At 36.1% G+C, this 16,167-nt stretch overlaps 1 protein-coding gene across 6 annotated transcripts in view; it reads right to left on the bottom strand.

The window, feature by feature from the left end:
• SLC39A12 (solute carrier family 39 member 12) overlaps nucleotides 1-15,252 on the bottom strand; it is a 36,465-nt gene extending 21,213 nt beyond the window's left edge. For 3 of the 6 annotated variants that reach the window (XM_074865548.1, XM_074865498.1, XM_074865509.1), the window contains exons 1-5: nucleotides 15,164-15,252; nucleotides 13,688-14,040; nucleotides 9,562-9,843; nucleotides 6,856-7,063; nucleotides 4,174-4,376 (exon numbers count right to left, since the gene is read on the bottom strand). In XM_074865548.1, coding sequence (XP_074721649.1) covers nucleotides 4,174-4,376; nucleotides 6,856-7,063; nucleotides 9,562-9,843; nucleotides 13,688-13,957 — 963 coding nt within the window. In that variant the 5' untranslated portion in view covers nucleotides 13,958-14,040; nucleotides 15,164-15,252. Of the gene's footprint in view, nucleotides 1-4,173; nucleotides 4,377-6,855; nucleotides 7,064-9,561; nucleotides 9,844-13,644; nucleotides 14,041-15,163 lie in introns of those variants that run through there. The other 3 variants (XM_074865528.1, XM_074865517.1, XM_074865538.1) reach the window with 3 other exon arrangements.
• Nucleotides 15,253-16,167: the final 915 nt, after the last annotated feature.

Raw genomic sequence — 16,167 nt, 5'->3', positions numbered from 1 at the left:
ATTCTTGGGATGAAGTAGCACAATTTCTGTTGAAACCTGCTAACGTCATGGAGATCTGACACAATATCTCTAAATATTTTATTGTCATATGTGTTAAAAAAATATTTTAATGCTAACACAAATCATATTCTTAGCTATTAATGTAAGACTGCATTAATAGCAATAATATTGTTATTAATGTAAGGTACTACTCGTGTCAAGGCAGTACTGAAATTTATCCTTGTGCTGCATCTTTAGTAAGATATAGAACTAAGTTGTTTTTTTAAAATTCTTTTAACAATGGTATGTCACTTTAAGGTCAGCAAACTAGATGTTACATAGTCTAAGTTTGGTCTGAAGATTACTTAATAATACTATTGTTAGAAGTACTTAAGAATTTCAGCTACTTTTTGTTCTTGTTAGAAACATCTCTGTCAAAAAAAAGAAACTTTTCTGGGGAACATTTATATTTTGAAAAATTTTCATGAAGAATTGGTTTTTCATCTCCAGGATGAAACTTTCAGTAAAAAATGTGAGCAGTTAGCATTAGAACAGTTCTAATTTCTGTAAGAACTTTTAAAAAGAAGAAGTCCAGATCAAATATGCTATCTTACTTAAGGAATACTCTTCATTTCTTAATCTCATTTGGTTAGTTGTGATTCAATTTAAAAAAAAAATATTTGTTTCTTTCATTTAAATTACTCTGCATCTGAGAATCAAGGGATTCCTAAATATTCATTTTTCTAATCACTGAAGCTTAGGTTTCTTTTGAAATAAAATTACTATTTAAATAAAAAAGTTGTAATTATCATTACTTTAAAATAACCCATTTAAAATGCAACACCTTGCTGATTTGTTCATCCATTAGCAAAGTAAAATATGCCTTGTAGCTCACTAAGAAACTGAATGAATTGAGCACTGATACATTTATTCTGAATACCACATTCAAGTCTTCAGGATAACAGGTGATCTTGCCACATGGATCTAGTCTGTTCTGCCTCCCAGCAGGAGAGCATGAAGACAATTCAGGAGCTACTATATTGGAAAAGACCTTCAGTTTGCCTGTTCTAGGTAGTGGTTTTGACTCTAGAAGTAGGGAACACCAACAAGTGGTATCAAGTTAGAAGTCTAGGTCGTGGCTGTTATGAGCAGCATTCCTCAATGGTCAGTACAGGGACTGATACTATTTAATGTCTTCACCAATGAACAGAGTGCATTCACAGATGAAATCCAGCTGGGACAAGTAGTCAATATGCTGACGGGCATGGCTGATATTTAGAGGGATCTTGACAAGCCGAAGAAACGGGCTGACAAGACCTTCATGAAGATCAGCAAAGACAAATTTATTGTGCTTCAAACAGAATAATCCCATGAATTAATAAAGGCTGGGAAAAACTGACTGGAAGGTAGCTTTACAGAAATAGCTCTTGGGGTCCTGACAGACAGCCTGAACATGAGTCACCAGTGTGCCCTTGTGGCAACGAAGGCTAACTGCACACTGGGCTGCATTAGCAAGAGTGTAGCCAACAGGTAGTGGAAAAAGATTATTGCCCTTCACTCAGGACATATGAGTCCACACCTGGACTATGTTCAGTTTAATAACCAGCAGTACAAGAAAGACATTGGCAAATTGGAGGAAGTCCAATGGAGGGCCACCAACATGGCTAGGGAACCACAGCACATGATGTGCTGGGAGAGGCTAAGGGATCTAGGTTTGTTCAGTTCAGAGAAGGGTTGAGGGGTATCTTAAGTCTTCAAGTATCTAATAGAGACAGAGTCTTCTCAGAGGTGTACAGCAAAAGGATGAGAGGCCATAGGTATTAGTTTCAGTAGGGAAAATTCCAATTTGCTATAATAAAAAAAACCCATCAAAATTAGGGCAATAAAGCACTGGTACAGGTTGCCCAGAAAGACTGTGGAATCTCTGTTTTTGGAGACATTCAGAATTCAGCTGGACACATCCCTGTGAAACTTGATCTGACTTTGATGTTGGCTCTGTTTTGAGAAGTAGGATAGACAAGATGAGGTCTGGGATTACTATGAACCTAAATTTGAATGTGATCTTATTATCAGGAATTTTAAATGAAAAAGCAAGATCTCATCTGAAAAAAAAACCTGTCCACCCATGCATAAAAAAATAATTCCTAATGCTTATTTAGTAAAACGTTCTTGTAAGACTTGAGGCATGAGGACCTGCATCTCTTCCAGTTGCAAGCCCTAATCTTTTAAACTTTTTAACATAGGGAGGCAGAGTACTAAGTCTCAATTTATAAAGCAACTATGTGTGTACTCCTGGAGGATGATACTGAAAAAACAAGTAAACCGAATTTGCATATTCTCAATGAAAAACTGGATGGATGGATGGATGGATGGTTGGTTTCCAAAATCCATGTTTCTTTAATAAAGAATAATAAATGAATACATAGATATTGTGACATAGTTTAATGGAACTTAATATTATTGCTCTTATTAGATCATCTGCTGCTTACTTCTTTTATACACATTTTTAAAATCAGTAGAGACGATGACTTAAAAAGAAAGCAGTGACCTTTTTTCTTTGATAATGTTTCAAAATATAATTCCTATCTCAAAATCAAATTACAGATCTTAATGTAGTTAGCAAACACAAGCCATAAATGAGGCAATGCCTCATATGTAACAGCATCTGTTACTAATGGAGCACAATGGCTATCATAGATATGTGCAGAAAGCAGGAGACAAAATTAGCAACACTGAAACACAAAGCCTTCTAATGGAATGATATGTCAAAGAAAATAGACATAGCTAGAAAGAAGAGGAATGGAATAAAACCGAGAAACTAAGAATTAATACAGAAGAGATGTTCTCTTCTCTCCAGATGTTTCTTTGTGACTTTTTCATCTATACAGAATATTTGGCTCTCAGTTTGACTCACAAGCCTCAGATAACTCTCCTGAACACTTATCTTTTGAGTTACAGTCAGTCTCAGAAGTTCAAGAAATCAAAAACTGTGTTTTATAAATTCTTCTATTGCTGGAGAACAATTTTACTCCTTGTAAAGATAGTATTACTGCTGATTTCTGTCCTTCATAATTTAAAATTAATATGAAATACATTTAAAATGGCCTTCATTTAAAATTATATTAAGACACCATTAAATACCTCATCATGCTGATCAGCATGATTCTCTTTTGTGGTCAGCTGGAAAGAAATAAACATATTGATAGAGTATGTATTCCGAATGGAATAAAATTACATGGATAAATATCTATCAGAATGGCATTTAACCAGATGCCACTTGTGTCAGTTCCACATAATAAAATGACCAGCAAAAGTCAATTGCACATCACTTACTCTCCTAAATGGAGATGAAACATTGTCTTTTAGTTAAATTGTAAAGAGCTCTAAACAGTAGAATCTTATTCTTTGAAGTATATATTTCAAATATATATGTCAAAATATACACAAAGTATATATTTTGAAGTCTCCTTTTATGTCTAAGGAATGTCATCCAGTCTAAAGGATGAAAGTCAGTTACCAACCTAATTATTGTTACAAACAAAATGTATTTATTTTCAAATATTAAGGATAAGGATAAAATTACCTGCAATGAGCCACTATCCTTCAAAGCCCTTAAAGAGGATGCTGAGTAGCAGCTAAAATTCTCTCTTATAGACTCTATACTTTCCAAAGAAGGTTTCTGGACTCCATAGATGGTTATTAAAAGCATTTGGAAGTGCCCAAACTTCAGTTTACAGAAGATTTTTAAAAACAACTTAAGCAGAAACCTTAATTTACTTTTTTTCCTTAGAACAACCTTCTTTCTCCAATGTCACTTAAGGTGTCCTAGAAGCTCTGTGCCATAAGAGCACAAGAAATCTCTAATAAATGTCTGAAAACATTGAAGCCATCGTACTACAGTCATCTGTGTCTTGAAGGAACATCTGATTCCACATAATACTAACTATTCTGTTAGCCCCTCCCAGCTGCTTTAATCACACATTCAATAGCCATAAAGTTCTTCCCCCAATTAATATTTAAACAGATATGACTATATAAAAATACATTTTTTCCCAAATCTATGTGACTTTTTGAAACTAGTAAATTTAACCTCAGAAATAATGTAGCGTTTGCAAACCAATGTGAAGTTTCATCACTGAAATGACCAATACTATATCTATGACCAATACTATAATAACATAAAAATAAATTAACCTGGTCCCAATCTGTGTTTCTTTCATGATCTTCAGAATAACCTTTCAGATAGTCTCCTTCTGTATGGTTTCCTTTGACTGGAATATTTCTGGTTCCAATAGCTCTGGTTGCCATACTATAACGTCTTCTTTTGTGACTGTGGAATTGTCCATTTACAGTGCAGATCTTTTTGGCTGTAAGCACATTTAGTAGTTGTTCTAGTTCTAGTAATTCATTAGAAAACAGATATGTTACCATGGGAAAACACACATTTAAAAAGATAAAAACAAAAGTAATTAAAATTTTGTTAGTTTTGACATTAATTCATCTCCTCATTTTAATACTTTTTTCTCTCCTGAGTTTGGTACTGTAGGTAATTTCCGCTTAACAACTCTAGAAGTTCAAGACACCTATATACTCAGCCTTTCCTTCTTTACTGTACCACACTCGGATGTTTTGCCTATGACTATCTCAGAGGAAAACAGATATGACTGAAATGTAATTCATCTTCCATGTAATTATCGATCTCTACCAAAGTTATCCACAAATTGCTGCTGAACAGCTTCACCATTCTTCAAATTTTCCCATGTAAATGGAACACCATGTTCCAGGTATTGGAAGGCCATGGCCAGATATTCAGATAGTCAAGAAAGACCAGGAAGACACATCCTTTATAGAGTGTCCTGAAAGCAATCTTCACAATGCTATGTTGCCCTTCGCATACTTCCACACACTGGAACACTTCTGAAGCAGATTTTCTCCCTCCTTTGGTTAACCTGGAAGCATGCCTGTTTATAGCACTGAAGTAGGAAGGAGGGAGCCAGGATCCCTAGTCCAAACCTGAGACAGTGCAGGGATGTATCCCATGACACAGCTTGAGTACAATGGGTGTGCCTGCTGATAAATGCTTGGTTATACAAGGGGGCATGCCATATCCTATCTTACTTATCACCCTCTTTCACCCCTGCATTTTCAAGATGAAACCATAGTGATAGTTTCTGTAAACCGGACTTTGTCCATTGGAAACAAAAGCAGTCCACAAATTAATTTCAAAGAATTTAATCAATGAGATTAAGAATTCTTCCATGTGATAATCCTTTATTTTTTAATGCTGTTATTCAGAAAAAGAAAATGGTATAATCGTAATGGTAAATCGTATAAAAAGGCTTGTGATAAGATGCTTGTCTACTTTCTTTGTCTTGAGCAAACAGATCTGAACGGAACTGAAGCTAGATTTATTTTCTAAATGTAGTTAACTCTAATTTTCTTTTTTTCCATGCTGCCAGTTCCTTGCACTTTCCTGAAGTTACTATTAAGAATTTGAATAATTTTATAGGGCCAATTTAATTAGCTTAGGCTTAAAATACATTTACAATCTAACAAACTGCTTAAGAATATTTTTTTGTTTCTCAGAATGACACCCTGACTCCACCAACCATAAAGCCCTTCACTGGGGCTTGCATTTCACCATATATAGCTATTTAGTAGCACTGTGCCCAGATGGCTCCATCCATTCTTGTGAGTCAATTATTTTACAAGATCTGACTTGGCAATTTTAAATGAAGGGTTTTGCTGCAAAACCAGTTTATGCAAGTGCAATCTAGGAGTCCAAGTTGAGGGCTGAGGATTTTGTTCTGTTTTTATTAATCACTTCTGTGATTCAATGTACCTCTGTGTAACCTAAGAGTGGTAAGAATGTTTTCACCTATGCCTAATACAACTTTTTAAGCTGTTGTAACCATATATAATGTAACTTTCTGAAAGTGCTTTGAAGAGCTTGTAAAGTGTTGCTATTAGCAGTTATCATAAACAAGGAAAAGTAGATGTCTTCTAATAACCTTCTAGATCCATAGTAGGACCCTGGGTTGATGGTTTAGCTTCTTGAACTGCTAATCATGCAGAATCTTTTACAGAACTTAATAGCAGCTGCTGAGAGCTCAACAATTGTGGGGGAGGTTTTTGGTTTGGTTTTTTGTTTGTTTGTTTTTTATTACTATTTTTGGACCACTCAGAACTCTCTTATACTTCTATTTATTTATGGTTAAGTAGCATTTCTGATACGTCTAGCAACAGAGCTCTTGAAGAAAATGAACTTTGCATATACCAGACTCACTGGCTGGGTACAAAGATCAGAAGGTGGGTAGGGAAGCACCAATCATAAAAATGTTTTCAGGTACAGCAGGCAGATATCAGAGAACATTTGGTCAAACCAGAGTTGCCTGTGGCTATTTCATCTCTTCTGGGGGTTATCTACACTGAGGTGTAAGAGACTAAGGTGTCTAATCTGGCTACCATACATGAATTATCCCACCTAACCCTAAATGCATCTTCCAATGTATAAAGAGCTGCATAAAGAATCAGTGTAAACAAGGCCCCACTGAATTCTGCCCTGACAGCTTGATTGCCACTCTCAGAGCTCTATTGGGTATTTCAGACTGTGCTGAGCAATTAAATAATAAATTAATGTGACGGTACAAATTTAATAATCTCAGTAACAATTTGTTTTATACCTCTCAGAGAATTATCAAACTAAGGAGTTTATTTTCCAATCTTGTTTTTAAATTTAGAAGAATCTACTTAACAGCTCTAAAATGAAATGGTATTTAAATCTAAAATGAAGTGCAAAAGTCCTTTAGGCATTTAAAGATAGTTTACATCAAATGTGTGTTGCAAAAGGCAACTAGAGACGAATAAATAGCTTACCTGTCACTTGAAGCTCAGTGGTACTGTTCAGAGAATTGAAAATATATTTTATAAAGAATTCTGGGGAGGGCAAACTTGCTTTCCCCATACAGACTCCTTGGAGAGCCAGAGTAATGATTAAAGCAGCCAGGCGTGGAAGTGTGTTTTCATCAGCACCATCTCTGTCCATTATATCAGCATTTTTCTCCAGAATACTCACATCAACACACTGAAATCAGGAGAAAACAGCATGAAGACAGCCCTGGTCACCTCCATTTAAATAATCAGAGTGACAGGAGGAGAAACTGGAGAGAATGCTTTCACAGACAGACAGAGTAGAAAAAATACTAAAATTAAAGCTGTAATTGACAGCAGGACAGCAAATGAGAAACAGGACATTTTCAGGAGAACATGCATAGAATAAAAAAGCCTGAAATTTTACTCAGTGTCTGACAGGGAGGAAGAACAGTCCTTCATTCAGGTTATTTTTGCTCAGTGTTATTTTCATGCTGTTTCTATTATTCCTGTGTCCTCCTCATTTGCATCTACATCAAATTCCAGAAAGTGGCAGAAAAGGAAGGAATTTTTGTTAAGGCACAAGAAATCAACTCAAATAATAGACTTTAATTCTTTATCTCAAACTTCAGGAAGAATTGTCTTAATGTTTTGAGTTCACTATCTATTAAATGGAATCAATAATTTGTTAGGGGAGAGCTATCTAGGGACAATATGGAAATATATAATTCTGCAGATGAAGGGTGACTTCCCTGCTGGGTGACCATACAGGAGCAGCAGTCGTGTGTGGATGTGTGCAGGTCTGAAGTGAGGGAGCAGGGTACAGCTCTCTCAGTTATGTGGAAACTTACTCCTGTTTTCTTCCATTTCTGCCTTTCTGGTTTATTTCACTGAAAACAGTTGGGATTTGAGAGAAACAAAAAAAAAATTGGTGAAAATTATTTAAATTCATTTGTCTCTAACCCCTATTAACTAAATCGAAAAGTCAACTAGATGAGCCAGGACAGTAATAATTTATTTTACACATACTCATCTTGCTATATATATGCCTTAAACACTGCAAGGAGGAGGCTGGCATTTCTTTTCCTGTCCATTCATTACACATTTTAATTTTCACAACCCAAAATTTCATCTCATTTCAAATAATATATTAGATGCTATGACTGAGAAGAGGGTATTTTCTGTGAAACCAAAACACATAAAGAGCCACTAAAAAGGCTTTTCTTCAATTACTACCCTGCATCATTGGACCTTTTCCATAACTCAAGTGTTGTGATTGTAAGCATTAGAATTAGTCTATAATGTTTTGAGTACTTTTCATAAAAAACCCCTCTTTGCCCTCATGTCAATGAGTGGTGAAGTCTCAGTTACTGAACAGGCTTGACAACTGGTCATACTGCCAGCATAAACAAACAGACCACACAGTAAAGCACTTTATGGATTGTTATTCTATCTTGACATGCCAAATACCCACCGATGCCTCTTTACGGTTGCCCAGATACCATTGGAGTTCTTGGAAATCAGCACGTTCACCAAGACTCAGAACCAAAAGTACTGATCAATGAATAATTTATGATGGGAAACGATTACACAAAGAACACAGAAAGAGGAACTGGAGGCCCTCAACATTCTGCTGCACAGCCAGGACTCCTAGCCGTCTTCTGTTTGCGTAGGAAACTCTACTACAGTATGGTGTAAATTAAAATCTAATGAAATGAAAAAGAAAAGGGCAAATTCAAACTTCGCAATAAACCAAATTTAACTGTATATTATGAACAGATCTAAGGGGCTTCTCACAGGAGGTCAACCTGTACTTTAGGAGTTACCTAATCTGACAAAACCTTATTTTATTGTCCACTACAATGAAGACAATTTTTCTTTAGATTGTGAACTCTAGAATATTATTGTTATTTTATAGACCCTAATTGAGATAAGGAATAATAAACAGTGGTAAGAACACTCACTGAATGTTTCCTGACTTAAAAGGATGTTTTTAGCTCAATATATTTAGCTCATTTATACTCAATATGCTTTTTTTTTAAAAAAAAAAAAAAGTTTAAATTTAGGCTTATCTGTATCAGTCTTTCTACAAGGCATATTTGTGCTGCTAGATAATTAGTCACAAATATATGTATCCCAACTGAAGGAAACCATATCTTTGGACAGATTCCTTGTTCCGCCCTGCTTTAGATGGACATGGAAGTGAAGGGCTTGGCAAGGATTTCATCACAGCAAAATGATTCATAATTTCTGCTACACAGCCAGATCAGTATTGGATCTGTTCTTTATACCATTTAAATACAATTACTGCTAGTGTATCTATACTAATAAATATGAGAGATGAGAAAGTATTTTCTGTCCTTGAAGCCAAGTGCATTGCATCTACACAGCTATGCCCTTTTCCATCTGCCCTACACAGGGCAACTGCATCTAAATTACCTATTGGGAATGGTCCCTAATATACACTATCATCTCCCCAACTGTGTGTCAGAGGACTCTGTGGAAGTGCTAGGTATGCATGCCAAAGCAAGTCAAGGAGAAGGCTGGTATTAAACAGCGTGTACAACAAAAGACCACTGCTCAGCCTTGTGCTCTCACACTGTTATTTTCCAGTTTTCTGGAGGACCATGATACTGACACAATGTCTGAACTAGCTTAAAGGCATTGTATCAGAAATAAATATGAAATTATTTTTACTTATGTTTTCTTTACCTGGGTTTCAGAAGTTTTAAAATGTTGCCTTACTGCAGCCAAAATATCTTCAGTTTCATTCCGTGAAAAATAATAACAGTCTTCATCATGTCTTAAACTAAGCATACTCTGTAGGTAAAATTTATAATCCTTATTATTCAAGCTGAGTTCTGAAGAACACACATCTCTATGATGAAGAATGTAGTAGAGAAGAATAAGAGAAATTCTCTCAAATACTTCTTCGCTGAGATGGTCTTCTAAATCTCCACCAGCTATTAGTAACAAAGCATCTGGTTCAAGGCACTGTGAAAAAATAAAAAGAAATGGAAATTCAACTCAAGCAACACATTGCTAGTCATCTGCAAATACAGAGAGGAGAGCAGGAAAATTCAACTCTTACATTTAAGGGATAGAACCTAAGCCTACACAGATATGGGCTTGATGGAGCAGCAGGAGGAGGGTGCAGGTAATTCATTGTAGTTCTATGGCTGCAAGATCACACGTTTTTTTTTTTTTTTTTCCAGAGCCCCTTCTGTTTTTAAGAAATGTCAAGTAACCAAGGGATTTAAGATTTACCACAAAACAAGACTAACTCTGATAAATCATTGTAGAGAATTAAAAGTCTTCCACTGGCTTCAACAGATTATATTTCTGTTATAAATATATTAGAAAAGGGCTAGGGCTATTCATATTTTTACCTGTGCATTCTATAGGTGTTTATATTATAAGAGAAAGACTGTATCTGGACTGTAGTTAATTCAGGGTATGTAAACAGAAGTTATATCAAATTCAACAAACTGTTAAGAGACTTAATTTACCCTGCAATTATACAGCTATTTTTATTTTTTCTCAGTGAATTCTGTTAACTGGAACAGTTTGGTCCAGTGCAGAGAGCCAGCACAAACTCTCAACACCATGTAGTCCTCCAAATGCATTTCAAGAGGGACTGAAATGATATGCTCACCCTGTGAGCATTCTATCTGAGCACGTATTTTTTTAATATATATGTATATATAAAAACCCTTCCATTTTTCTTGATACAAAGACACTTTCCAGAAACTTTTGCCAGCTCAAGCAAAAGTTAGTCTTTAAAATTATACCAGAAGACTAATAGAGCTCTGTGTCAGGCTATGGGAAATAAGATACTGAATTCCAGAATAAAGATTTTTTTCTTGAAGAGATCCTGTAACTATTGTCATTCGCTGTGTAGCTGTTTTTTTTCCAACTGGCTCCTTTCCAAGCATGTTACAGGTGTGTCAGCTAATCTCAACTACTATGGTAGAACAGCCGGACTGTACATTTCAGAGGAGAAACTATAACACATAAAGGTACCCTGGGAGGATTAAAACTGCACTCTAATAAATTCATGAATACAGACAGAACCTACGGCGTGGCTCACCTTGTATGTTCGTTTTCCTACACAGAAGCAGAGTAGAATCAAACACATATTTGTCATGTTCAGAAGCCAGTGTTTCTTGGGGGAATTGAGAGAGCTGCTACTTTTTAATAGAAATAATTCTAACAAAAATTCTCACAAATATTCAGTCTAAATAAAAAAGACAGCTGTGGATGGTAATTGCCAAATTAAATATTTATACTCGTAAATAAACTAGATTACTGGATGATCCACTGTGCCCTGCCTACATTGTCTACCAAGGTCTACAATTCTAACTTTTTCTAATGCATGTCTCTGAGCATTGGTATTTGGGCTAGGAGGAATACAGCTTTTATGTTTTCTGTCCCAAAAGACTTGAAGTTCGTGAACCAGCCTTTTCAAACACTCAGTAGCAATACAATAAACATACTGCACATAGCGGAAGATTTTCAAAGGCTTCTATAACATTTCAAAATCCAGTGAGGATAAATTGTATTCAGTGAGACTGTTTGCTCTTGCAAGGAAGATGACTGAAAAGGAAATTGCTAATTGGAAGGAAGCAGGTAAGTTGTAAAACATGCAGCTACTCTGTAGTATATGGGTAGCCCATAGAGAGTAACCCTTGAGGAGATACCAAGAGGATGTAAATTGGTTCATCACTGGTTATTTTTCTGTTATTAATATTTTACAGGCATAACCATCTGCATGGCCTTGGTTTAGAAATGCTTATTTGCTACAAAAAAAGAGGCCAACTTTGAACCTGGGCACTGAACCCTGAGTTTCTTTTGTTTAAGAGGCCAGAAGTTAGAAAAAATTATCTTACCACTGCAAGAGATATATATGGCTTTTGTATGCTTAGGAGATAAAGTGTCAGATGCCGTTCAATAGCCACCAGCCCCTGCCCAAAGAGTCTTGGGGCCAATACGTAACAACAAACCAAAGAAGGGTCTAAAAACTTCACTGCTTTTAAATACCCACTGGAGACATCATTAAAAATGAAAAAAAATTCTGAAAACAAAGTCATGTGGTATGACTGGAATCCTGGATTTAGAAGGGAAAGTTGAGTCTGGAATCAATTAGTTATTCTGAACAAGTATGGCAAACAACATGCCAAGCTAAGGTGGGGCATTCTGTTTCAAATTTTGATGATCTTGAAAGATAGTGCTTCTCACACAGTTTTTGCTGTCTTGGTTTACCAAATGTTCTTAAATCATCTTGGAAGATTTCAGCACAGTGCCATGTGGGCTGCATGTGACTGAAGATGCCGTCTACCTCTCATGGATTTTCTATAGACAACTGTGTTCATGTGGCACTGGCAGTGCAGCATGTGTGCAGTGTTACTGACACAGCCAACACTGAGACGTACTGGAAATGGTGAAAGTCCTCAAATTCTTCCCACAGGAAATTTCCAAGATGAAACCTAAACAGAGCAGAAGTCCTGACCAAAGCAAGCCCCAGCTAAGTTTCTCTTAGATTTTTTCCATTCAAGGACACAGTGGGCATGCATTCCACAAATACAGAAAAAAATATGGCAATCCAGAGAAGCAAAACAAAGAGGGAGAACAAGAAGGCCTAGACCCCTGTTTTGTGACATTTAGGTGTACTCTATACCCATTACTGTTTAATACATTCTCAACTTTTAATCTGGGTCCATATCTGATACATGTGCATTGCTCATATGTGCAAAGAGAAAAACTGCACAATCTTCTTCATAAAAATTGCCCATTTAGGGAATAACAGGCTCCTATATCATTTCATGTATGAAATTTCACGTTGAGGCTCATATGAAAAATGGGAGCATTTGCAGAAAGGGCCAATTAAATGAGTAGTTGTCTACTGCATGGGAGAAAAAGATCTCCATTTCATTGGCTTGACAGATTGCCAATAATAGTATATTGTGAAAACGTTCACCTTAATGACCATCCTTATAATTCTGATATAAAGTGACACTCTGCTGTATGTAGGTCACTGAACAATGCCAGAGCTAGAGTAACATTAATCAAAGCCAAGACTGACCAAGCCCTCTGTAGTCCCTTTCAGCTAAGTCGCTCACTTACCACTGTCTCCGTCCTACCAGAACCTATGAACTTATTACACTTGTTTGCTTCTTTCTGAAATCGGGAAGCAGTTCTGAAAATATTCTCAACTCAGTTAGAAAACCAAACCTTCTGTGCAGCTGTACCCTGGACAATTTCCAGTTTCATTTGGATTTGTAGATTCATTGTTCTGCCTTTAATTTTCCTTGACCTGAACTGCTTACTGAAACTCTCCCCTAAATCTTGAATATTTCAGTGAAGTGGCACATAAACCTGAGACAACCCTGTCTGGGTTTTATTTTTATGAACTAAAATGCAGAACATAAAAAAAAATGGCAGAATCAGTCCCCAATTTTTACCTCTGTCTTTCCACAGTGGAAATCCTCTGTGTCCCAAATTCAAGCTCATGCTTTTATAGTTAGATCAGGGTAAAGTAAAAAAATCTTTGCTGGAAATTAAACACTTGACAATTTTTAAAGGAAAATTATTAGTGTTATGCGACTGAAGCTTGGCATTTTTAAGAAATGCCTCTCATGTTTGGAATATCTCTTCATGAGCTCAAACAATTAATATTAATAATTCAGAATGAAACAATTAAAGCAGGGAGAATTTCTTGCTGCAACAACAAGCCCTTTATATGTTTAGGTTTTGTATTCAGGAGAGTATCACTGTAATAAATAATTTTAAACTCACTGACGATCCTGTAAAGATACCCCTCATTAATTGAAGCACTAACCAGATTACAATCCTCTTGCATGCCATAAATCCGCTGTGGGCACTCAGCTCTCTCCAGTAACATTTTGACCAGTTCTCGTGAGTGGTTCATGTGGAGCTCAGTGTTGTCAGCTGAAAGAACGCGTAAAACTTCCATCAGATAGCCTCGGCTGGGAGCATAGCTGCCATCCTGCCCATGCTCTTCCCCAGGCTGTCCTTCAGCAATGAGCACGCTGAATATGAAAGCAGAACATACCACCCCAAGAGCTGGATGCTTGGTCAGAAAACACATCTCCTCTTCCTGCAGTGCGTGATCTGCACTGAATGTTGAATTGTTGTTTGCACTTCACAGCTTAAACTTGAAACCTGAGGAATCTGAATGGTAAAGGGGAAAAAAACCCCAACCCTTTAATTAGTGTGAATGCAATATGTTTGAAAGGATTTATTAATTGGTCGGCTAAGCTGATTTGCAGTGACAAGCTGTTTTTGAACAACAGGGAGCCTGTAAGGGCTTTACAGCCCAGAACAGCAGGAAACTAAGACAACCATGGCCTTAAAACTTCTGTAGAATTACCAACAAGAGGTTGACTCAGAGTGCCCTTCCCTCCTCATAAAAGTAAAGTGTATGGTTTTCATTTCAGTGTTATGTTATTGCACTCACTAATAATCCTCTTCAGTAAGAACAAGAAAATACCATAGCTTTCACTTTCATTCCATTATGAAACAGGTTTTTAGTAGCAAAAATAGCTGTAAACAAAGATTACTAGTCTAATTCTGATATGAATGTGCACTGATTATGTTACACGGAAATGATATAGAGCAGGTTGTATTTTCAAAACACTTTACCAACATTACCGAACTCCAGTCATACAACATAAAACAAGAATGAACAGGATGTACTTAAAAATTAGTGATATTTTATGATCAGATGAAACAGTTACAAAACCAAGGTCATAATTTCATTCATAGAACTCAGTGAATAAACAAGACAAACACACCAGAAGCAACAAGTTTAACTTGTTAACTCTAGATGCAAAAGGCATTTTGAACTGTAAATCTGTCTTGTCACGATCTTTCTTAATATACCATTGTCTCTGCTTTAACAATAATCTATCTCAATATTAAAGTGCAAGAAATATAAAAGTGTTTCACTTCTGTCTTCCACAAAGAGATTTTCATATTATTGATGGGCAGATGCTGGCAGTGACATACATTTTCAGATGATAATACACGTGCGTTAAGCAGCCACACATAACTTCATCTTCTTTTAAATGCAATATGATATGTGTGTCTCTTATTTTAAAAGAAACTCTACCAATGAAGTATTTAAAATGCAAAAAGAGCTGCTGAATTCTAATTGGCATTCACTCAGATAAAGGTTAGTATGTTTTTAGATGTTAGGAAATCTTTTGGTATTTCTATATACTTTACTGTTAGCAGTTAGGAATATGTATCATTGTTACGGGGATGCACTAACTTCTAAACATTATTTTCTTACCTTCTGAAGGGAAAAAGAATGCTTGTGTATCTAGCTTTGTGGCCTTCTGAATCCTCATAAGTATTTAGCTGCTGGAAGTCCAATGTTTTTAAAATTCCTTGATGGTGCTCTGGAAGCTGGAGAGGATTAGTTTATTGCTGCCTTGAAAAGTTTTCAGTTGCTATGGAGAGAGCTGCTCTTAAGGTAACAATGGAGGTGGAAAGGAATTAGTACATGTTCTTCTTGGCAAGTTCTAAGCATCACGTAATTGAATATATTTCACATATTTTAGCAGTTATCATTTTATATAAAGAGTCTCTATTTTAGCAGTGCAAGATGTATAAAATCTATTGAAGAATGTATTTCATTACAACGGATAATATATGCAAGCACTCTAACTGTTCTCTACATTACTACATTATCTGATCAATTTTACAATGAACCTAAATTTCTTTTTTTCATCAAAAGATGACTTCTTTTTGCAAATATGAGAACAGAATAGAAATAGAAATCTTTTCAAGCACCTCCACACAAAAATGGTATTTTTCTTTGGGAAATACTGTCCATAGAGAACAGGCTCTTTCATCCCCACTTAATTCTGTGCCACATTTGCACCAATTAAAAAAGCTGGGATAGCTCAGACTGCAGTGAAAAAAAATTTCTTCCACCCACTCAGATTTTCCAGAAGGATGCTGTTACAAAGTCAACATTTACATCACCAAGGCATTACAATATTACTGCACAGGAAGTTAGTGAAAACTGTTATGACTGACAGACTTCCACAGCAACAGGTATACCAGTCATATCATTCTCCCACCTTTCAAACCTTCAGTGCAGTAATGAAGAATTAGCATCTCAGTTGGCTCAACAAATCCTGTGAAGCAGTAAGCCTGTAGTAATAAAAACATCATAATTCTCTTTAAAGCCAGATTGACAAAAAATCCTGGGTTCTAAAAAGCCAGTAATGTTTCCTATAAGGTGATGAGCTCAAAGGGGACAGCCTTGTTTTAGTACGGCTGAGAACT

The sequence above is a fragment of the Strix uralensis genome, chromosome 1, assembly GCF_047716275.1.
Source record: "Strix uralensis isolate ZFMK-TIS-50842 chromosome 1, bStrUra1, whole genome shotgun sequence".
Taxonomy (NCBI): domain Eukaryota; kingdom Metazoa; phylum Chordata; class Aves; order Strigiformes; family Strigidae; genus Strix; species Strix uralensis.
This window is presented reverse-complemented; position numbering and strand designations above follow the sequence as displayed.